We start from the raw sequence: 24,851 nt of genomic DNA on the forward strand, positions 1-24,851 counted from the left end.
GACGATCGTCGACATGTCGAGTTTCATCGACAGGCCGTGGATCTTATTGTTTCAGCGGTTCTAACGCTTTGCTTTCTCCGATTAGATTCTTTCACTTCTAACTCCCCGAATGTCAATGATGCCTACTTATTTTCCCCGTACACATACAACGCAAAATATCTCGTGAGTAACGCTCCGGTTCGGACTACCGAACCGATTATCTCCCAATAAGCCAAAATTTACTTGAAATAAAATGGGAGGTGTAACAATTCAGACTCTCGAGGATATGCTACTGGCATGTGTGTTAGATTTTGGAGGTAGCTGGGATAATCACCTACCACCTATAGAGATCGCTTACAATAATGGTTATCATTCCAAAGATTCAAATGGCCCCGTATGAGGCTCTATATGGGCAAAAATGTAGATCACCAATTTGATGGTTCGAAGTGGGAGAAACTAAGTTAGCAGGGCCAGATCTGATCCAACAAGCCATAGAGAAGGTCAAGCTTATTCAGGATTAATTATCAGATGTACTCGCAGTCATCGTAAATTCATGCGTATAATTACCGACGAGACTTAGAGTTTCAAGTTAATGACTGGATATTCTTGAAGGTGTCGCCGATGAAGTGCGTCATGATATTTGGTAAAAAGGGCAAGCTTAGCTCCCAAGACGTTGGGCCTTACAAGATTGTACGCAAGATGCGCTGTGTGGCTGGCGCAGTTAGATCTACCCTCGTACTTGGAGTCTGTCCACCCTGTTTTCCATGTGTCAATGCTACGCAAGTGCATTGGAGATCCTTCTAGAATTGTACCAAGAATGACGTTTAGGTCACCGAACAACTATCCTACGGTTAAGTTCCCATCGCTATTCTAAGATAGGCAAGTTCTCGGATTAAGAACCAAAGATGTAGCTTCAGTTAAAGTTCTATGGAGAAACAATAATAGAGAAGAAATGACTTGGGAAGCTGAGGAAGATATGAAGTTCAGGTATCCACAACTTCCAGAGGAGGTTCAGATAGAACCACCATTGTCTTTAGGTACGTAATGCTTTCTTCTTAACGATTTATTGGTCGTGTGTGGCCATTATTATTGTTGTAGCCTTGTGAGGCATTATATAATTTGGGTTGTTGTGATAGGATGGTAGTGGCATATTTACAGGGGAAACTCTGGGAAATTTTTGTAGAATTCCTAAGAGCCTAACATTCGAGGACGAATGTTTCTAAGGGGGGGAGGATGTTACACCCCGTGATTTTGTACATTGATATTCGTCGTGTGTTAGTGCTTTTAGTCTTGGATACGGGGGTTTTCAAGGTTAAATAAGATTAGATGAGTTTATCTTACAGTTATAAGGGGTTAAGTTCATGTTTAGCAGGTATTGGAAGGATTAAAGGTTGAATAAATCGACGAGAATATGTTTTCGTAATTGTGTTGGTTTTACTGTTGGGGACATACGGATCGTATAATTTTACCACCATATCCGGGCCGACTCCCCATCGTAAATTGATTCCAGAAGGGGGTGAGTCACTGGTTTGATTCTACGGTCAAATTATACGGACCGTATAATTTTTACGGTCCGTAAAAGTGGATCGTAAATTCGGCTTCCATCGCATTTCTTTTTATATATAATTCGACCCTTATTCATTTTAACTCATTTCAAACATTTCCCAAGTTCATTAAAGTTCTAGAACCTTCTCCTAGCATATCCAACCAAACCTCAAAAATCAAGGATTGAAAGGTGAAATCAAGGGATTCAAGTGTCAGAGGTCACTAGGGTTTCAGGTAGTCCAAGAATTCCTTTGTGTTGTCGGAGGTTTCACTGCTGATAATTTGATCCAAAGCTTATCCTTATATGATAAAAGGTTAGTTTTCACATCTATTTCATGTTATTGAGAATGCTTGGTTGTTGAACAACTTGATTGAGGGAAGAAAGTGGAAGAGGAAGTTCAAATATAGATTTAATGATATTTTGAATGCGTAAGTTAACTTGGGTTATAATTGTTAGAATGGTTTTAGTAATTGTTAGAATGGTTTTAGTATAATCTTGTTCTGAGGGGTAATAATGATGTTGATGGAGTGTGGTATACAAAGTGTATAAAGGGTTGTGTTGAAGTTCTTGATATAAATTGATTATGAGAATGAGTTTTGGGATTGTATTCGATAAAATTTGAGTAAAATCTCTTAATCATGATATTGTTGAAGTTGTCATTTTTGTCGGGGATGATTTGGAACATGGTGGAAGTATATGAAATAAAAGGGAAGTGCTACCCAATTCCCGCTAGCTTATTAATTATTCTAGTTTGAATTTATGAGTATTTTCAAGACTTGATGTTAGTGTAAATCCGCTTGAATGTAGATTTTACGGGCTTTGAAGGAGAACGTTAAGTAGTTAAGAAGACATAAAGGTATGTAATCCTAACCTTTCTTTCTAAAGGCATGATTTCCTCATCGTGAATCCATCTATGGCATTTATAATGTTCTAATTCCTAGAAATGCTAGAAGCTCATGATTCACAAAGTTCTCATGATCTTGTTGATCTTGTTCATCGTCGTTGACCCTCTAAGGAAAGATATAGTGATGATGATGATGACGTTGCTATGTTGTAACACCGAGCTCATATGGCCGGGTATGTTATCTATTGCGCTCACACCACTGCAGTTGGGTAAGGACAACACCGATCCTTGTTATAGTTGGGTATGGACAACACTGAGCCTTGTTATGACCGGGTATGGATGATACCGAACCTACATGGTCGGGTAATGTATAGTATGAAATGTCTCCTCTAGAGAAGGGTTAAGTTTGCATAACAATCGTCTTAAGAAGTGTTATGAGGTATAAATTGCTCTCTCTATCTTATGTTATCTTCATGCTTTCATCATGTTACTATTCATGCCTTACATACTCAAGAGACATAGTTCATACTGACGTCCTTTTGTTTGTGGACGCTACGTTCATGCCCGCAGGTAGACAGGTAGCGGCACGACCTTAGGGTCGCTTCGTCGCTGATTGATAGAAGTGGCTCCTTCTATCCGGAGTCGCGGTAGTTGTTATTATTCTTTGTGTAATATACGGGTACGGGGCGGGGTCCCTCCGTCCCATCTTTATGATGTTACATACTCCATGTAAAGGCTCGTAGACAGATGTACATTGCTAGATGTCCATAGCCTTGTCGGCTTATATTGTGTATATCATTTTGATAGCCTTGTCAACTTGTATTTATGGGCATAATTAATGATGTTTATATAGGTGTGTCTACGTTCAACAGAACTTGTGTCCTTTCAATTCGTGATAATTATGAGTTAGCCGTGTGGCTCACCTAGATATGATTGTGAGCTGTATAAAAGAGGTACTCGGTAGATTAGCTCTGGGTGCCCGTCATGGCCCTCCGGTTGGGTCGTGACGCCCTTTCTTTGAGCTTCCGAACGAGCCCAATCTGTTCAAGTATGCTATCTACATAAGAATATGAACCCATAGACACCCATATTGTCATATAAAGGTTTCGGGTCCAAAAAGCCAACCCAAAATCCCATCCCGAGCCTCAAAGGTCAAAAGTTTAATTTCAACTTAAATTCATCTTACCCATAGCCTATATTGTGAGTATCCTAAAAATCATGGAAACTTAATCACAATTGGACCTTTAATTTGACCCATTTCCATGAAAACCCCCTTATTTCTAAGTCTAAATTCATGGAAGGAATAAATAAATAATGGACGGAATCATAGGGAAATGCTTAGATTAAGGTTAAGCTTACCCCAATGATGAATCTTGAAGATAGCACTTGAAATCACTTCAAATTCGCGCGCTCTAGCTCCCAAAATTGATTTAGAAAGAATGGGGTTCGAAATAAAATTTTATTATGTCTAGGTCAATAATACCCTTCGTGACCGCGAGGCCCAGCTCGCAATCGCGGTCCGCCCCGGCCCAGCCTCATTTCCCCTTTGCGAACGCACGCCCAAGACCGAAAACACGAGACCCATCGAAGCCTAAGTTTCATGATCGTGATCCCTCCATCGTGATCGCGATGAAGGAAACCAGCTACAGCTAAAACTAGAAAAATCTGGTTTCCCCAATTCTCAATCCAACACCCGAAACTCATCCGGAACCCCTCCCCCCCCCCGGACACAAACCAAATATGCATTTCAGTCATAAAACACACTACGAACCTGCTAGCGCACTCGAAATTCCTAAAATTGGTCACCTTGACTCGGTGTTGACCAACGTCAACTCAAATTCTTCAAAATACTAGATTCTCATCCAACGACCCAAATCACAGCTGAACTCCTCGGGACCCAAACAACAATCCAACTAAATCAAAAATCACATTCCGGATCTAATAAAATCAACAAAACTTTGAAAATGACGTATTTACCCCCGATGTTGACTTTGGTCAAACATCTTCATTTCTTTAACTTAGAAACTTGCAATTTCACCAAAACCAATCCAAAACCCGCCCGATCATCCCCGTAAGTCAATAACAAAATGAAACTACGGGAAGGGTACTTTGGAAAAAATACGGTAAAAAGCTCAAAACGACTAAACGAGTCATTACAGCATAATTACTATTTTGATTTGGCTTACTACTTGCACTGTTTTCTCTTTATTGGTTGAAATCATATGAACTGTACAGGACTAAGTAAGTATTTTTAAGGCCAACTATCATCACTACCTTATTGGGATTGGTCAATGATATTTGTGGAGTACGTGTGATTTTATTTTTATTTCATTCATTCTATAAAGCTTAAGTTATTTAAGAAGAAACAAGATATGTTCAACTCTAAGCATCGGCGCCTTTATCACTCTATGGCCCTGAGATTTATCTCTATATTTCTTTTCTGTATTGGTGTTCAACTCATGGATCTTAAAGATGGCGCATAGCAGAGAATGTCTCTAAATTCTTACTTCCCAGATTGGGTTCTTTTTTCTTTTTCTTTTTTTCTTAACCAATTTTTGTGCTAGTTTATATGATTAATAAAAATGATGATGAATAAGAAATTTATTGTACTTACTTTTTCTCTGATTCGATTAATTGTGGAGAGAAACCAGAGATAAATGGCTAGCCTACAGTTGAGAATTGGGAAATGTGTTCTCTCTTAACGACAGTTAAAGAGGTGGCTAGTGTTACACCTCGTAGTTTTGTACGTTGAGATTCGTTAGGTGTTGGTTGTTTTAATTGTAGACACTGGAGTTACCTTCTAGGATATATGAGATTATATGTGCCTATCTTATGGTTATGAGGGCTTAAGTTCATATAGTAAGCTATGGAAGGATTGGAGAACAAGTGAATTAAGGAAATTAAGTTTGGTGGAACTTTGGAGAAAAGATGGGGACAATTTTGGTCCAACTTGAGGAAGGAATATCTCCTAATATACTAGGCCCTGTCCCGACTTGTATACTTCAGTCATTTTCATAGAGTTTTTGCAGACAGTTTCTTGTATACAACTTAGTTATCTCTTGTCAGTGGTTATGTCGGCATCGTGGGCCCATTGTATATTTACATATGCATGATGTTATATTCATAGTTAGCCTCCTTGGCCTTATTTTGCCATTCGAGAAATAGAAGATGCAAGTTACAGCTCTTGGTTCTGCCAACCCTGAAGAAGGGTGTTTTTCGGTGCCAATCACGCTTACCAAGGTTGGGGTGCATGACAGTGGTATTAGAGCAAGTCCTGGTTCTAGGGTTGTCTGCAATGTGTTCACTGTAGTCTTGTTTATGGTGTGAAGTGCACCATACTTATAAACAGGAGGCTGCAAGGCATTTAGGAAGATTTCCTTTCTTTCCCATCTTAGATCTTGCGATAAAACCATGTTATGAGGATTCTATTTTTCCTGACCATATGTTGTGGTTTCAGCAATGCCTATGAAGAGGAAAGCAACAGTGGCCCAGAAGGGTAAGGCAGTGGCCGGAAGAAGGACTGAGCGGGAACTACCGGTAGATATAGAGAAATGCGAGTCCCAGAATAAAGTCCCATCTCGGACTTCTTATACCCCTGGGCCTCCCGCAGGAGCACAGAACTCCAAAGACCCCCCGTTCCCCACCGATGCCTCGAGTCGAGATACGAGGAGGCCATTCGCCTTGTTGACTCGGCTTAGTAGCCGCTCGGCCCGGCCGTTAGGTACAGTCATGGTGACAGCCGTTAGTGCCGCCGATCCGAGACTTTATTACTTTGGACCTGCCAGAGTTCTTTGGGTCAACACCAGATGAGGACCCGCAGAATTTTATAGATGGGATGCTGAGAACGTTGCGAGTGATGCATGCTTCAAACACCGAGTCAGTAGAGTTAGCTTCCTACAGATTACAGGATGTGGTTGTATATTGGTATAATGCTTGGATGTCTTCTAGAGGGGCTAATGCACCTCCACCCGTGTGGCAGGAGTTCGTAGATGCTTTTCTTCGACATTATTTGCCACTAGAGGTTCGTCAGGCGAGAGTAGATAGATTTTTTACTCTTAGGCAAGGAAACAGAAGTGTGCAGGAGTATAGTCTCCAGTTTAACTCTTTGGCCAGGTATGCTCCCACTATTGTAGCAGAAATGGAAGATCGAGTGCACCGATTTGTGGCGGGACTCGAGCCGCATCTGATTAATGAGTGTTCCACAGCTGCTTTACTTGACTCTATGGACATCGCCTGTATCCAGGCATATGCTCAGAATCTAGAAGATCAGAAGAGACAACAGTTTGAGTACTTGAATGAGGGTCAGCCAAAGAGGGCTAGATCCTTTAATCGCCAGAGGACATCGAGGGTAGTTTTAGGCCCCCACTTTCGGCTACCGATTCCTTCACCATCGCGGAGGCCTGATTATTCTGAGTCAGGTCGGGATTCGAGGGCCTCGAGTTTTCGACGGAGAGATTCAGCGCGGATGAGGATGCCCCCTACACGATGCTGTCAGTGTGGTAGAGCCCATTCTGGACGATGTCATCAGGGCTCTGATGTATGTTATACATGTGGGTTTTTTAGTCACTATATGAGGGATTGCCCGATGGGTGATAAACGCGATATAGCTCAACCCACTAGATCGGTAGCAGCTTCATCTCCTTCGGTACGCTTCCCAGAATGAGACCCTCAGGCATCGGCCAGTAGAGGTAGAGGTGGAGCGTCTAGCTCCGGCGGTGGTCAGAACCGCATATACCCTTTAACTAGGCACTAGGATCAGAAGCAGCTACCCTATGCTGATACAGGTATATTTGCTAGTTATGTGTGGCGTTGTATATTTTGGATTGTTGTGTCAACAGGTCGGTAGTTATATAGTTACAGAGGAAACCCTGCTAAAATTTTCATAAGATCCCTAAGAATTTAACATTCGAGGACGAATGTTTTTAAAGGGGGGAGAATGTTACACCTAGTAGTTTTGTACGTTGAGATTCGTTAGGTGTTGGTTGTTTTAATTGTGGACACTGGAGTTACCTTCTAGGATATATGAGATTATATGCGCCTATCTTATGGTTGTGAGGGCTTAAGTTCATATAGTCAGCTATGGAAGAATTGGAGAACAAGTGAATTAAGAAAATTAAGTTTGTTGGAACTTTGGAGAAAAGATGGGGGCAATTTTGGTCCAACATGAGGAAGGAATATCTCCTAATATACTAGGAGTTTTGAAGTGAAACAAAAGCCTAGATTGAAGTTCAGGAAGTCTAGTTTCCAACGCAATAAACTGCGCGTCGATCTGACATCAAAATCAAACGTTATGAGCATTTTAAGACGGACTGCCAGAGCAGGGAATTAACCTTGCGCGAACGCACCTATAGGTGGTGCGAACGCTCAGAGAAGCATGGGAAACTCTGCGCGAACGCCTCCCAAGGCTATGCGAACGCGCAGAGCAATTTTTAAGTCGGTGCCAACCGACTTCAACCCACTATATAAGGGTCAAAAATCCTCATTATTCTAGAAAGCTCAGCAAACATAAAGGGATATATATGTATCATAGAATTGAGGAATATGAGTGATTTCAAGTGGCGAAGTACTAATCGAGGCTCCGGTAACGTATAGTTGTGATTATAGTATCGTTTTGCGGTGGATTTTGGCTTGGATTCAAAGTAGATATTGAATATATTGTTGTTCTAGTAAGAACAAAGTATGGATCTCTCTTTATTGATAGTGATTTAGGTTTATTTACAAAGATAGAGTTATTAAATCATCGTGTAGTGGATTAGTTGGTTGAGAAATCGGGTAAACATCGTGTGGGATATTTTATGGAGTATATTGGTATTGATGATGATGTTGTTGATGTTAGTGCTGTTGTTGTTGTTGGTTGATGGTATTGTGATTTCGGGCTAGGGATATAAACAGGGGAGATGCTGCCCGAATTTCGACAGATTCTAAAAGGATTTAATTTGGAAGCTTAAGACAAGCATATGATGATGGGCCTAACAGTAGTATGAATAGTTTTATATGTAGATTACGAGACTGCGAACGATCTTAAGTAGATTGCAAGACAGGAGGTAGGTTGGAAAGTCGGGAAGTGAGCGTCCAGGTATGTTAAGGCTAAACCCTTCTTTCTTAAAGCATAATTCCTTTGTTGTGAACCTATACATGATATCTTTAATAACCCTGTTTCTAAAGATACCAAAGCTTATAGTTCCCGATGTTCTTATGATATCATTGAGCTTGTTTCATGACTATAGATGTTATTCATTGATGTTGATCTCATCTTATGATTTTGTTCTTTCAAGGTGAAATATGCTCATGATGATAGTTCCATAATGTTAATCGGAGGTTTACGGACCTTACGTCACTCCGATGAGTTTAGAAATGTGTACTTAAGCAATGTTTTGTAGGACATGAATAGAGTGCTAGTAGAGGATCCCTAATGAGGTATTTGATGCTAGAAGAGAGGCTTATGATGTATCTCAAGATTTGGCTAATGTTTAGTTAAGCGGGAAGAAGTCATAACGGCCCAGAACTGTGCTTATAAGTCTTATGTGATCATGTACGCAATAAGGATAAGTAATGACCATGAAAAGTGCATAGAGATTACTCATGGAGGCCGGGTCATGATGTTGATTATATTTACCACTGGTCTATGACCAGTTGGGCAGCTATATATTACCACCGAGCTACGGTCGGTTGGCGATTACTGCGATTAGTCGGGCGCGCTCACCGTGAGCGATAATCGGATGGGCGATTCACCGAGCTACGCTACGTAGGGTTGGGCAGATAGCACCCAGATGATACATAGGTCAGGATCAGAGTGTTATACAAAGATGTAGTTAAAGATATGAGAGTATAAAGAGGCATGCGTACTAGATTCTCATTAGTAAGTCAGATGTGCCAGGTTGATTCTTATCCTTCTTGTTTGCAGCATATGTTTTATTATGTTACATTTTTGCCTTGCATACTCGGTACACTATTCGTACTGACATCCTTTTGCTTGTTGACGCTGCGTTCATGCCCGCGGTGGAGACACGACCAGCGAGGACCTTCCACGAGGTGCCCCTCCAGTACTGTCTTGATTGGTGGACTCCACTTCTTCTTGGAGCATTGCCGAGTCTGGGTTCGTATATGTATTATGTCGGGGGCCCTGTCCCAACTTGTATACTCCAGTCATGTTCATAGAGGCTTTGCAGACAGTTTCTTGTATACAGCTTAGTTATGTCTTGTCAGTGGTTATGTCGGCATCGTGGGCCCATCGTATATATACATATGCATGATATTATATTCATAGTTAGCCTCCTTGGCCTTATTTTGCCATTCGAGACATAGAAGATGCAAGTTACAGCTTGGTTCGCTCGGCCCCAGTAAGGTGCCGGGTGCCAATCACGCCTTACCAAGGTTGGGGCGTGACAGCTAGACTAATTGAATTCTAGCCATTAAATTTAGAGTGGACATGTGTAAGTCATGTAAGCTTGCACTGGAGGATACTAGAGGGAATATTACTAGAGAGGAGGCCAACCCATCACTATCATCAATCACTCTTTGTTACCCAATTTAGTCCATAATCCCCTTTTTTTGTCATTAATGTAATAATCACCCAAATTACAAGAAAGAAAATCATTAGGAGATTTAAAGTTAATCTTCAGCAATTAATCTTCAGCAATTCATTATCCTTAGCAAAAAAATTTATTACTGACTGGACTACTTGAATTCGCTATTTTTGAAGATCTCTGATGTATAGTGATTGATTTATTTTTAGGAATATGAAATATCGTTGAAGAATATTTGACTAGAATATGATGTTTGTTAGTAACTTTTAGAAGTTTGCTTTGAACTTGGAGCAAGATGCTTCATCAGTATTGTTATTTATCCACAATGTTTTGAAGCAGTATTGTTGTTTATCCACAATGTTTTGTTAAGTTCATTTACATGCACCCATCCAATTCGATTGATGTGCTTCAATTATAAGCTTTGCTGCTTTTTACCAAAATGTCAAGCAACTTCCTCAAAACTATGGACCTCTTATTTAATTTCTGTTTGTCTAAGATTAAATATATAATTTCCTTTATATCAATTTAATTTACAAAATGAAATGTCTTACCGTGCGAAGCGCGAGTCAATTTACTAGTTAATTAGTAACTTCAAGTCCTACAATGTTGTTTCAATAAGATTATATGTTTCATTATTTCTCATGGTCAACCAGATAAATTAATTAATAAAAAGACATATACAGACCAAGATTATATTTCATGTGAACAACCACAAAAAAAAATTAAAAAAAAATTAAAAATAAAAATAAGAAAACTACATAGAAAGCGAGACAAACCATATACTAAGAGAAAACCAACTCCACACATAGACCAAACTCTAACCTAACTGACTGGAGACTATGTCAATTGGCATCTTCTTCTTTCCCATTCTGTACATGGGAATTGGAGAGATCACCTGCAGATATTGCTTCATCAGGACTTCTAATTTTATCCATTTCACACAACCAACTAAGCATGGCGAAAGTATAAAATAATACATCCATGCGAGCTACTTGAACAACTGGTAACTGATATTTGTGATTGAAACTCTCGAAAAATTAAAGAATGTTTGGAAGAATGTGTTTTGTCAATTAGAAATGAATTATATCTCTCTTGGAGGGTCAATGGAGGTATCAACAAATACTATTATTAGCTGATTATTTACGTAGTGACAATCTTAACATGCCAAGCGAGAAAAGCTGCACAGAAATTTCTAGTATGGCCATAAGAAAATCTGGTACCTTCTTTAGGACTCAGTACTCAATAGTAAAGCGACAAACATTGATGGAGCCTTGGAGGATAAATCGAACAAAGCTAAATCCATACAAAAATATGAACCTGCGACCCTCTCAGATCTGCAGACGTTGAGACCTCTTAGAGAAGTGTCCGTGAGAAAAGTAAGAAACCCCAAACTTTAGCAGCAAAGCAGCACTATAGAGCAATGCAAGAAAATGCAGAGATGAGTATGGAAAATGGAAGTGGAAGTGGAAAGCAGATGTCCACACAAATACAGAGACTCAGCACATGTCACGAAATGAGGAGAATGAAAGGGCAGCGCGAGATTTCTTTCCGAAATGTAAATAGACCAGGCCAATGCGACTCTGTTCGTCTGAATTGGATGTTTTTGAAAATGTAATGAATAACTGAAAATGATGAACAATATAAAAAAGGACTTTCTTCAAATATCACAAAATTTCATGTCCAAAATCCTACTTAGACTAGGTTCTTGAAATAAATACGAAAGACATAACTGTTAATCCTGCAAGCAGCACTAGCTTTGTACAAAAAATGGCATCAACTGTGAATTTAGGATAGTTGCTATCTCCTGAATCCCAAGTCGAGAAGCTTTCAGGACACCATTGCAGTAGTTCCATCTTCTTCAGCCTCCCCTGTTGGGACTTCGTTAAACATGTACTGGCTCTGATACTCCATCAAGTACTGTGTGGATCTATTCACATCATAAAACAGATTATAGACTCGAGTAATATCTTCCACTTCCACAGTCTTCCCTTTCCGCTTTTGGCAAGCTAATGCTGCAGAAGTGATAAGGTGGATGGCATATCTCAAAGAAGTATTCACCCCGATCTTAGTCAGCAAAACTTTTGCATCCTCAGACATTTCTACATCCTCCTCTTGGCATCTGATGTCCAGGATTTTGCGAATTTCTTCCTCTTTGTAAGATTGTGTAGAGATGATGAGAAGGCGATCAAGAAAGTCAATGGGAATCCCATGTGGGGATCTGTAGTTTGTTCCACGGATTGTAGTAATGCCTCTATTGGTAGCAACAACCAATATAGGTGCCATGTCGTTCTCCAGAGCTCGGTTTAGGAAAGAGAAACACTCAATGTCAAGCATATGTACTTCGTCAATGAAGAGGAAACCAGGCACAATCTCTGCCTTTCCTTCCTCCCTCCACTCTGCAACCTTGGTATCTATTTGTTCTCTCACTTCAGCACGAATCTCACCAGTATCACCCGTAAACAGTGCTAAAAATCCTTGTGTTCTGAAATTGAGATGAGCTGATTAACATATTTAATCTAGTGAAATAGGAAACAAGAAGATTATTTTAACATGTCAGATGTTTTCAGAAGCCACTCTAAAACTCAAAGCATGAAACTGATGAGTTTTGCAAATACACTCAACAGGAAAGACATGCAACTGCCAACGGCAAGTAGCATCACTAATTTGAATTGAAGCAGAGAAAAGGCACAGGAAAGGGGAAGATACGAAATCCAAGACTAATGACAACCACAAATATTTCTTAAAAGTAGTCTCTCTGCAATCTTAGCACACAAAAAGATCAGTCTGCTCTTCAAATGTTATAGTCCATTGCCTATGAGGCCAAAAACCTACTATTTAAGGCAAAATGCCAAAATCCAAAATTCAACCAAACATAATGCAGAAAAGAGGTGAAAACACAGTGCACTAAGAGTGAAGGGATTAGCAAGAAAGAAATAGTCATCTCAGTTCCTAGTCAAAACAACACCACATTCAGTCTTTTGGCAAAATGTTACTACAAAGTACAAACGTGAATGTTGTTTTTGGAAGGATGTTATCAATACTCCCTTCGCTTCAATTTGTGTGAACCTATTTGATTGGGCACGGAGTTTAAGAAAAAGAGAGAGACTTTTGAACTTGTGGTGTAAAATGAGGCACATATATTTTGTGTGGCTATAAATCATTGCATAAAGGTAAATTGTTTCCAAATATGGAAAGTGGTCATTCTTTTTGGAACGGATTAAAAAGGAAATAGGTTCACATTAATTGGAACGGAGGGAGTATAAAGTATGGGAAAGACAATAAGTGGTGTCCGGATTTTATGATGGTGCCTAATAAAATGAAAATCTGGAAACACATCTGCAGGCTATTTAGTGAACTTTAAAGACATATTATTTTAAAAGCTGGGAATGTGAAAAAGATTATATTATGGAATGACAACTGGTTAAGCTGTGGCAGATTAAAAGACAACTTCCCTGTTGACCCAACTATGTACCGATTGGATTGGCTATAAATAAGAATTGCTGGATTGATGACTGCTATTATATTTATGGTGGAAGCTGCTTGAGAAGAGGGAGTTATCCAAAGACTTGATAAGATCAGAAGGGACTTTCTTTGGAAGGGTAACCAAGATAAGAAGGTATTCCATTTAGTTAAGTGGTGTAATGTTATACTGGGAAAGAAGCAAGGTGGCTTAGGTATCAGGAACTTAAAGTTACAGAGCAAAGCTTTACGACTCAAATGGCTGTGGAGGTATTCACAAACACCTCAACCTTACTGGGGAAGAATCATCAAAACAAAATATGGGGAAGATAACAATTGGATGACTAAGGAGGTGAACACCCTTTATGGAGTCAGCTTGTGGAGATCTATCAGAAATCTTTGGCCTTTCTTGAGGATCCATTCCACTGTTAAAGTGAACAATGGTGGAAACACTTCTTTCTGGGAGGAGAAATGGTTGGGAAACACTTGTTTAAAGGAACTCTTTCCAAGGATTCATGGACTGGCAGTACATCAAGATAAGAAGGTAGGTGAGAACTGGACTGCTCAAGGATGGGACACTCAGTTTAGAAGAAACCTCAATGATTGGGAAATCAATACATTGACAGAATTTTTCAAAAAACTGGATCACAGGAAGGAGCAGACAAACTATGGTGGCAAGAAGACAGCAAAGGCATTTACAAAGTGAGCTCAGCTTACAAATTCTTGATCCAGGGAACCAACAAGTGCAACATTGGCCTTGGAAGCACATATGGAAAGTGAAGGTGCCTCACAAAGTTGCATGTTTCACTTGGCTGTTGGCAAGAGAAGCTGTTTTGACTTAAGAAAACCTCAAAAAAAGAAAGTCTCTCTTTGTTCCAAATGTTATTTGTGTGGTGAAGAGGTTGAGACAGTTAGTCCTCTATTTTTACATTGTAGGATTACAGCCGAGCTATGGAGGATTTTTATCAATCTAAGAGGAATTGTTTGGGTAATGCCAAAAAGGATTACTCAGTTACTTTATAGCTGGGAGGAGGCAGGAGTAGGAGCCTCAGACAGAGATAGATGTAGGATTAACCCAGCCTGCATTTGGTGGACAATATGGAAAGAAAGGAACACCAGGTGTTTTGAAGACACCAGCAGTGAAGTACAGAAGATCAAACTGAATTGCATTAAGCTTTTTTGTTTTTGGTGCAAGCCGATCTACCTAGAGGATACTAAGTCCATAACAGAAATCCTAGGTTCTTGTTAGAATTTCACTTTATGGACTAGTTTCCTGATTTTTGCTATGATGTAAATATGGTTTTCAGTACAACCTATGTACTGATTTAGTCAAATACATACAACTGTTACTTTCTTTTAAAAAAAAAAAAGAAAAAAAAAACACCATAAATTATTGGAAGTTGGAGAATTTTTTGTCAACTGTTACATATTTTGGAACCAGTAATTCTATATGATAGCAAAATCGACTCACAGGCCTGGGTTGATAGCAAGATGGTACATTCTCAATGAAAAGTTGTTATTCTATATTACTGAAAAGTTCAGGGAAGTGGGAAGCTGAATGGACTTGAACCTGCTTTGGAGGTCGAGAGCTCCTCCTAAAGCTGCATGCTTGGGTTGCTGGGACTCTCCAAAATGGCTGCCCCACCCGTGTCGGATCCTCCAAAAATGCACTACTTTTGGAGGATCCGACACGTACCCGTCGACATTTTTGAAGAGTCCGAATAACATAGGTCCATAATGCTTGCCTTATACAAGATGCATTGCAGAGAAGGGGAATACATTATGTAGCAGGTGCCTCTTTTGTGAAAGATCACAGGAATCTTGCAATCATCTTCTTTTGCATTATTACAAACTTACAATACCTGGCTGAAATTGCTATTCACCATATGCAAACTTTCAGAATGCTCCCAGGCACTTATCCCGAGGCAATGCTATAAAGTTGCTTTGTGATACTGGTCCCTAACTCCAGTGGTCCTTCTGATCACCGGATCTCTCACTCTACTTCCTTTTCTTTCAACCTTCTAGGAGATGGATGATAGCATTTATTTCGCGGTAGGCTTTAAGTCTTATGATATTACTAGATCCTCAAATATAGCAGAACATTGGTTTGACTGGACTGAAAGAGGTAAAAATTTCATCAGAAGAGTTTCTTTGAACAAGAAGACTTTGGAATGGATAGTCCAGAACATGAGGGAGGCATCAAAGGTACGAGGCAATGTAGTGAGAAGATGGAAGAGGAGAGACAGTTTCTCTGAGACCTTTTTTGCTCCAGGAATTTTAATGGCTTTGGCAGATATATTAGCATTATCAGTTTACGAGGGAGAAGGAGAGCGGTGATAATCATACCCGAAGTATCGTTTAATGCTGGCTGGACCTATCTGGCTGACAAGATTGGCAGATTCATCAATAGCTTTGTTGACAAATTTAATGTGAGGAAGCCTAGGTTTGTGGACAAAGAGTTCCAATATGCAGAAGCAATTAAAAGCTGTAAATGGTCGAACAATGAAGTGGCTGGGGTTTCCGCATTAAAGAGGGAGAGGTTATTCAGATAAAGGAAGGTATGGCACGTCATCAGAATATGGTACTTGGCAGATGCTTGGTTGGTTACTTTGTAAATGAGGAAGTTCCAACTTTGTATGACCTACTGAAGATGGACTTCTTCCACTCGGAAACAGATCCATGGGCTCAATATTTATGCCATGGGAGAAAATCGATTTCTGTTTGAATTTCCATCCAAAAGCATAGCTGAGCAAGTCCTGAAAGGGGAGTGGCACTGGAAAAGAGCCCAAATCAATCTTCAGTGGTGGTCTTCTTTATCAGGGGTCATAGAAAAAGGAAATATGCCAAATTCCGTCTGGATTAGGGTTGTGGGTGTGCCGCTCCAATTCTGGCCATCAAAAGTCTTCAAAGTCATTGGTGAATTTTGTGGAGGCTGGCTGGAAACAGAGGAAGAGACTCAACTCCGGAATCATCTAAAGTGGGCTAGAATCAGAGTCAAAGGAGATGGTAGAGAGGTTCCTAAAGAAGTCACCCTGCAGCAAGGCAGATTTCTTTTTACCCTCCAGGTTTGGGTGGAATCTCCGGCGAGAGTTGTTATCGGAGAAGAAGAGGAGAAAGAGGTGTTACATTCTTTTACCCAGCAGATATCAAAGACACTGGGTAAAAGTACAGATACAGTAGCTAAGCAGAAGGAAAAGACAGATGTTGTTGACTTTGCAGGTGATTCTGCAGAGGCAAGTGGGGTAGGTTTAAATTCAAATACTGAGAAGGGCCAGATTTATGTTGGATCTGGCAAGGGTTTAATTTTGGGCCCAAATAAATTTAATTGTTTGGCCCAATATGAGTCTGAAAAGGGACCAATTTTAAGTGAATCACATGGTGGGTCACGTGCATCTTCTACAGAACTTAAAACTCCAAATAGTTCCACTGTAGATGGCTATAAGAATCACTTCAACAACTTGAAAGAGATGGCATCCAAATTCCTCGAGTGCTTTGCCAATTGGGAAGCTTCTACCAACATGCAAAAGGCAATTTCAATTCCCTCCTCTTCTATATTACCACTTCACACAGATCCCCCAGTTTTAGGGTTCAAGAAAGTGGCGAATTTAAATATTGGGTCGGGGAGGAAAGATGCAGGAGATAAAGGAATGGACCAGTACCGAGAGTTTGAAGAAGAAGAAGAAGAAGATGGGCAGATGGTCTTGCCAACTGAAAGTCAAGAGGATGAAGAGAAAATTGAAGAACATGGGAACACAAACCAGATAACTCTTCTGGGGAGAGCCTACTCCTATACAAACAGATTTTTCGGAATGTGAAGAGGAAGCAGTGATGAGATCGAACTTGTGGGTTCAGGGTAATATTGTGAGGTTGAGCCAGGAATTCGGAGCAGCATTTGAAGGTTGCTCTAGGGAGGCCGAAGCTTTATTCACAAAGATTGACCAAAGGAGAGAAAAAGGGATAACTTCAGTTATCTCAATAGAACATAATGCTGATAAAGAGACAGTTCCTAGGGAGCTAAGAAATTTGATATTTGATATGAATTACAAAGATGGGGAACCAAGGAGTGAATCAAGAAGTAGGGGGAGGAAACTAATAACTCCTTTATAATGAAGATAAAAATAGTTTCTTGGAACGTGAGGGGGTTGAATATGGAGAGTAAAAGGAATACTGTAAGGAGTAGAATACAACAATGGGGGGCTGATATCTATGTTCTGGTGGAAACAAAATTGAGTGGGGAAGTGGGAAATTATCTACAACAACTCTGGGGAAATAGATGGGTGGGGGGTGTATGGCTTGAGTCATTAGGCACTAGAGGGGGCATTATAGTGTTATGGGATAAGAGGCAGTGGAGAGGGGAAATAGTGGAAAATGGGAATCAAAGTTTAACTTGTAAATTGTGTGTCAGATAAATCAAGATTTCATCTGGTTTATTACAGCAGTGTATGCTGATTGTGGGAGAATTGTAAGGAGGGAACTGTGGGAGGAGATAGGTGCTATGAGGGCTTTATGTGAGGGTCCGTGGGTGGTTTGTGGTGACTTTAATGTCACAAGGTTCCCATCTGAAAGAACTGAATGTAGCAGGCTATCTGGTGCTATGAAGGAATTTTCTGAGTGCATCAATGAGGTGGAGTTAGTGGATCCTCCTTTATTTGGGGGGTCCTATACTTGGAGAGGGGGGACAAATCACAGAACTGCCTCTAGGATTGACAGATTTCTCTTTTCAACACTTTGGGATGAAATGTTCTTACAGATCAAACAGGATGTAATGCCAAACCTGGGATCTGATCATAATCCGATCATGCTAACATGCGGAGATTGGTCCTTTAAGAAAACTTATTTCAAGTTTGAAAATTGGTGGTTGAAGGTGGATGGTTTCAGAAGCAAAGTGCAGGAATGGTGGAGCTCCTTTGATGTTACAGGAAGACCAGACTTCAAGTTAGCTGCAAAGTTAAACCTGTTAAAAGGTAAACTTAAAGAATGGAGCAAGGAGAATAAGGGAAACTGGAGGGAAAGAAAAGACAAAATACTGGAACAAGTTGGCAGCCTAGAAGTTATTCAAGAACAAAGACCTCTGACTGAAGATGAGCAATTGCAGAAGGCTCAGTTGGCTATGGAGTATGAAGAAGTGGCTAGAAATGAAGAGATAGCATGGAGACAAAGATCTAGAGTGCAATGGAACAAAAGTGGAGACAAAAACACAAAGTATTTTCACAGGATGGCCACAGCTCACAAAAGATTCAACACTATTGACACTTTAATGGTTGATGGAGTTAGCTCCTCTGAACCTATGGATATTCAGAATGCAATTCTAGAATTCTATCAGAACCTTTACAGTGAGACAAAAGCATGGAGACCAAACTTGAACATTCAAGGTGTCCAAAGCATAACTGGAGAAGAGCAAATATGCATGTCAAGGCAATTTGAAGAAGATGAAGTATGGGAAGGGATCAAACTGTGTGTTGTTGATAAGGCACCTGGCCCAGATGGATACACAATGGCCTTCTTCCAGGCATTTTGGGATGTTTTGAAGGAGGATTTGATGCTGACTTTTCAGAATTTCCATTCTCAACAGATGTTTGAAAAAGTTTCAATGCCACCTTTGTGGCCTTGATCCCAAAGAAGGTGGGTGCAACTGAACTAAGGGACTTTAGGCCCATTAGTTTGATCACTGGTGTGTACAAAATAATTTCCAAAGTGCTGGCAGAAAGGCTAAAGAGAGTGGTGAGCAAGTTAGTCAATAAGCACCAAATGGCATTCATAAAGGGGAGGCAACTGATGGATGCTGCTTTAATAGCAAGTGAGTGTATTGACACCAGACTTAGAGGAGAAGAGCCAAGAGTGATGTGCAAGCTGGATATTGAAAAAGCCTATGACCATTTGAACTGGAATTTTCTTATCAACACTCTAAGACAAATGGGGTTTGATTGCAGGTGGCTAAAGTGGATGGAGTTCTGCATTAAAACTACCAGGTTCTCTATTCTAGTAAATGGAGAACCTGTGGGTTTTCCTGCAGAAAGGGGCTCAGGCAGGGGGACCCTTTATCCCCTTTCCTTTTCATTATAGCTATGGAAGGCTTGGACAGCATGATGAGAATTGCTTCTCAAAATAGCTGGATCAGAGGATTTAATGTGAGAAATAGGGCTAATGAGGCTATGGAAATCTCCCATCTACTGTATGCTGATGATACAGTAGTTTTTTGTGAGGCAAATCAGGAACAGATCTGCCATTTGAGGGTGATACTAGTGGTTTTTGAAGCATGTTCTGGGCTGAAAGTCAACTGGAGGAAGAGCAGTATATTCCCAGTCAAGGAGGTGCAGCAGATCTAAGTGCTTGCAAGCATTTTGAATTGCAAGATTGAGAATTTGCCTACTGTTTATCTTGGAATGCCTTTGGGATCAATGCATAAAGCAGTGAAAATCTGGGATGGCATCATAGAGAAGACTGAAAAGAAACTAGCTCTATGGAAATCTCAATACCTATCCTTGGGAGGAAGACTCATCTTAATCAACTCAGTCTTGGACTCCTTGCCAACATATGTGATGTCCTTATTTCCTATACCAAGCAAGGTGGTTAAGGCTTTGGACACTCTAAGGAGAAACTTTCTATGGCGAGGAAACAATGAGGGAAAAAAGTTCCACTTGGTAAATTGGGAATTAGTTCAACAAAGCAGAATGCATGGAGGATTGGGGGTGAAGAACCTAAAATTACAGAATAAAAGCTTACTCATGAAGTGGTTATGGAGATATAATCAGGAAGAGCAGGCACTATGGAAAGAGGTAATTCAACATAAGTATAGCCAAAATGGGAAATGGTGTACAAATGAGGTGACAAATACCTATGGTGTGGGGGTATGGAGGACCATTAGAGCTTTCTGGCTGGCTCTGAAGGCAAATGTTAACTACAAGGTGGGTAGGGGTGACAAGATTCTTTTCTGGAAGGAAAATTGGAGTGGACAGGGGACATTACAACTACTGTTTCCTAGCTTATTTTCTATAAGCACAAATCCAGATAGTACAATAGAGGAGATGTGGTCTCCCCAAGGCTGGAATTTGGTTTTCAGAAGACTTCTAAATGATTGGGAAATAGCATGGGTAGCAGAACTATTGACAGTAATTGGTGGATTTCAAGGAACTAATTTTGAGCCAGATAAATTGACATGGAAGCATAATCAAGATGGACTGTTCTCTGTGAACAGATTGTACAACAAGGGTTTGACTGAAATTTCAGGGAGGACACCAGGACCTTGGAAATCCATTTGGAAGAGTGTGGCACCAACTAAGGTGAAGTGTTTCACCTGGCTGGTAGCTTGGAGAGCCTGCTTGACTCATGAAGCACTGCAGAAAAAGAGGAATAAACATTGCTTCAAGATGCACATTATGCAAGGAGGCCTTAGAGACAAACAATCACCTTTTTCCTTCATTGTAAAGTTACGGCACAAGTCTGGGCATTGTTCATTAATTTGGCTAAGGTGAACTGGACTATGCCTGAACACACACAGACCTTCTAAGCTGTTGGATAAGAAGGAGGAGGCAAGAGTCGGAAGATTTGGTGGAAAACAGTTCCTGCCTGCATCTGGTGGAACATTTGGAAGGAAAGAAATGACAGAATTTTTAAAGGCAGAGAAAGTTCATTGCAGAAGATCCAATGGAAGGTCTTTACTTCATTAAGTTTTTGGTGTAAAGAACAATATGTAGAAGAGGAAGTTCAGTTAGTGGACTTTTTAGGATTACTGTAAGTATTTCTCTTTCAGTAAAATGTAAATTTTTGGAGGTGGCCAGCATACCCTTAATGCTGAGGAATACAAAATTACCAGTTTCAAAAAAAAAATACCTGGCTGATATGGGTTCTCTTTTTGAATATTTTTGGTCTTCAGTGGGTAATGCCACAAATGGTGAAGAGTTTAATGCTTAGCTGGCAAGGTCAGGAAGTTGGAAAGAGAAGAAAACACATATGGGCAACTCTTCCTTTGAGCATCATTTGAATTCTATGGTCGAGAAGAAATAAAAGATGCTTCAAAGGATGCAAACAGCACATTTCTCTTGTGAAGAATAGATGTATACAGAATGTATACTTTTGCTGCAAGCACAATGCTATATAGGATTTGGTTAATCTTTTTTATTTTCCGGAATGTATTGGAAATTGATGTAGCAATTGTAAGTTTGTAACTCTCATCATCCTTTTGTAACTATTGCAGTACCTCCTTGGTACTAGTTATTAATAAAACTTATCTTACTTGATAAAATTTAAAAAATATGAAAGAACACTTTTTTATTGTCAAAAACTGAGCTACTAACTGAAAATTACAAACCATTTGACACAACACTATTTATCTATCTCCAGAAAAAGACAAATAAGAAGGTGACAGTACAGCAACCACAAGATCTCCTGTCACAGCTTGACTACCACACCCAATACACCAAAATAAAGGAAAAATAAAAGCCTTGCTAGAATACCAAACATCACCGCAAACTAAAGCAGCTAAAATGGAACAGGAAAACCTTTTCATTACTTCATTTACAAAGTACAATCGGTAAAGACTCAATCTTAACAATGCTCCCCTAGGAAAATGCTATGTAAGCCTATAATCTTACAGAAAAAGCTCACCACCCACAGCAAATTTGAGCAGATAAAACCTTAAACAAGTTGCTGGAACTGCATTGCAAATAGAAAAATCACCTTTTCGCGAGTAGAATGTATTTTTGCCTTATATCCCTCCATTGAAAGCAGTCTGGTTATCTACCCAGGGAGTCAAAGATTTTGAATTTTGTAACACCATTTGAATAATTTGAAGAGGACTGCTACTATTTCTATAATCAACTACTTGTATAACCATACAAAAGAAGAAAAATAGCTCTCTTTGCCCACTTCAAAGGCTTCAGAAACATTCTTTTCTAGCTCAAACTAGAGCTCGACATGGTCCCTACTTGATTAAAGCTCATAATCTTACAGAAAAATAGCTCAATATCAAAGCTAACGTCGTACATAAGACACTGAGTTGCAGCTTGCAACCACTATGCACAAGAATCCTTAACTTAGGCACTATGAAGACCTGAGAAGAGGTTAAAATCAAATAGTCGCCAAGACTGAACTAGACAAGCTTAAATATTTAAACCAGATTATTGTTTTGGTCTTCTACTAGAAATTTTTCCAACTTCCACATTGCGGTCTCAACTCCTTCAAGCTGTTATCAATGAACCAAGGGATAATTGTAGAAGAATATATTCAGTAAGTTCTCTAAAGATTTTTTTCAGACTTCAGCAAAAGCTGAATTCCAGCTGGTTTTTCAAGCTTTCATGATGGAGTATTTCCACCTAAGACATATACCAGGTGCCGATAGCTTGTTGATGACTAAGGCTGCTTCGTTTTATCAGATTCTATTTGTTTGGCGTGTCCAACTGAAAATTGTGAAAATTACAGATATATTCTGACTTACTCCGCCAACTTTGAGACTTTCTTTGCCCCAAGAAAAGAGGAAAAAAGGGAGCAGAAACTTAAGCAAGTTCCCCTATCCAATATCACGCCACCCCTGCCCACGGCAAATTTGGGCTTATAAAACCTTGCATTGAAAAATCACCTTTTCGCGTGTAAAATGTATTTTTTTTTTCAACACAAACTATATGGTGTAGTAAACACACAGTGAATTTGAACCAGACTAATTAAGCAACAATACATAAATCAAAACCGTTTCTTTCACATAAACAAACTAAAATGGTACCTGCTATTAATGACATCAATTTCATGAAGGGTAACGCAATGTACAATCTCCTTTCGCTTCTGCAACTCCCCTTCAGGACATTGTACAAACTTAGTCTGTGGTCCCATTGCATCATAATCTCTCGACCTCGAAAAGGACCTTCCCAGTTTAGTAATCTTTCCAGAAGCCTTATCAATAGCAATAACATCCCCACTCTGTATTTTTTCCTTCCCTAAACCCTCAATCATCTTCCCTCCCAAGTCATATACTGTCTCCATATCAGTCGTCTTCAACGTCAATTTCCCCGTCTTCGATGCAGCTCCAGACACTGCAGGCCGATCAATCTGCACTTCCACAACCTCACCTTCAATAACTTCAGCTTCTTCTTTAATCCGCACGCCAATGGCTTTACGAAAAGCCTGCATTAAGGCTTCAGTTTTGGACATCTCGAGGGAATAAAGTTCGCTACCAGCGAGCATAGCGAAAGGGGTTTCTTGGCCTAAGGATTTAGCCATGCCCATAGCTATAGCTGTCTTGCCAGTACCGGGTTGACCCGCGAGGAGAACTGCACGACCAGCAATCTTACCATGTTGAACCATCTTAACAATGACACCAGCAGCTTTACGAGCGGAGGTTTGGCCGACCATGCCTTCGGAGGAGAGGCGGGGTTCGAGAGAAGAATCGAGGCCGAGACCTCTGATATGGGAGTGGGCCCCAATGCGTTCTATACGGGTTAGGTCACGCATCTCTGAGATTTTCACCTCCGCCATTGCTATACCAGCTCTGCACTGGAATTCAGTCTATAGAAAGGAAGAGGGAGAAGAGGGAAGAGAGGGAGCAAAGTTTAGGGTTCAGGGTTTTGTTAACTTTGTTACGTTCTTTTTTTAAATTTTAATAAACAACTTTGTTACGTTGCGAGACTCCGGCCTCCGTACTCCGTTGCGTAGAAAACTCTCTCGTTACCATATAATTTAGACGCTTGGCTATGCAAATCAAATATTTTCACTTTATTTGAAATTTCTAAAGCTGGAGTCGAAGATGGAGTTGTGTTTGGTTATAGCTTTTGCATATAATATTTTGAAGTTTTATTCAGAATTTTATGGAAAAAAATAAAAAAAACTCTCGTGGCTAAACAGAATACGCAAATTTTGTAGTTCCAATTTTCCATAACTTTATTTTTGATGGATAAGGGTCAAAATTACCTCTTTTACTTTTGAATATTACTAGCTTTAGCGTATGTGTATTGCATGTAATATAAATTAAAATTTCTATTCAAATATAATAAATTATGAGAAAAAGCAATGGACGCTAATTTAAGTGAAACGTTCATTTAAATAAATAAAAAGTTATTACATTGACTTATGTTGGAAAGCAAAGAATAAAACCACAAGAATGTAAAAATTTCCGGATGATTTCATTCACACTGTGCACCTATTTATACAAAACTATGTAGAGAAAAGAATAATAAATCTATACACTTGCTATTTTCCTATCGGTTCCCATTGTAACTAACTCTAACAACTATAGAATCTTCTAATTTATCTATGTACAACTGTATGAAAATTTGATCTAAAGGCTGAAAATCATGCAGCATATTTTATGGTGGATGCTTGTTGATGTAGCTTGGGCCGTGATAAGCATGTGACATTTTGGGCCCAAAATTCTCATGTTCAGAAATCTGAGTTGGCCCATTATTTTGCTCCACTTCACACACACTTAAACACTTTCCCAATTTTCCAAACTCGTTCAAACTTAGGGATTTCCCACTCTTCTTCATTTATGTGTTTGATTCATCTAAAATGG

At 39.8% G+C, this 24,851-nt stretch overlaps 1 protein-coding gene and 1 long non-coding RNA gene across 2 annotated transcripts; both read right to left on the reverse strand.

Moving 5' to 3' along the window:
* Positions 1–11,536: 11,536 nt before the first annotated feature.
* LOC132056783 (uncharacterized) lies at positions 11,537–23,919 on the reverse strand. The gene is made up of 2 exons (XM_059449133.1): positions 23,070–23,919; positions 11,537–12,377 (listed from the first exon to the last, which is right to left on the reverse strand). Exons 1-2 carry the CDS (start codon positions 23,816–23,818, stop codon positions 11,723–11,725), a joined length of 1,404 nt encoding a protein of 467 aa, XP_059305116.1. The 5' UTR covers positions 23,819–23,919; the 3' UTR covers positions 11,537–11,722.
* Positions 12,384–23,063, reverse strand: LOC132056784 (uncharacterized). Its single transcript, XR_009414941.1, has 3 exons — positions 21,185–23,063; positions 14,489–15,216; positions 12,384–13,231 (listed from the first exon to the last, which is right to left on the reverse strand). It is a non-coding gene; the product is annotated as an uncharacterized LOC132056784 (long non-coding RNA).
* Positions 23,920–24,851: the final 932 nt, after the last annotated feature.

Source organism: Lycium ferocissimum, chromosome 5 (assembly GCF_029784015.1).
Source record: "Lycium ferocissimum isolate CSIRO_LF1 chromosome 5, AGI_CSIRO_Lferr_CH_V1, whole genome shotgun sequence".
In the NCBI taxonomy this organism is placed as follows: domain Eukaryota; kingdom Viridiplantae; phylum Streptophyta; class Magnoliopsida; order Solanales; family Solanaceae; genus Lycium; species Lycium ferocissimum.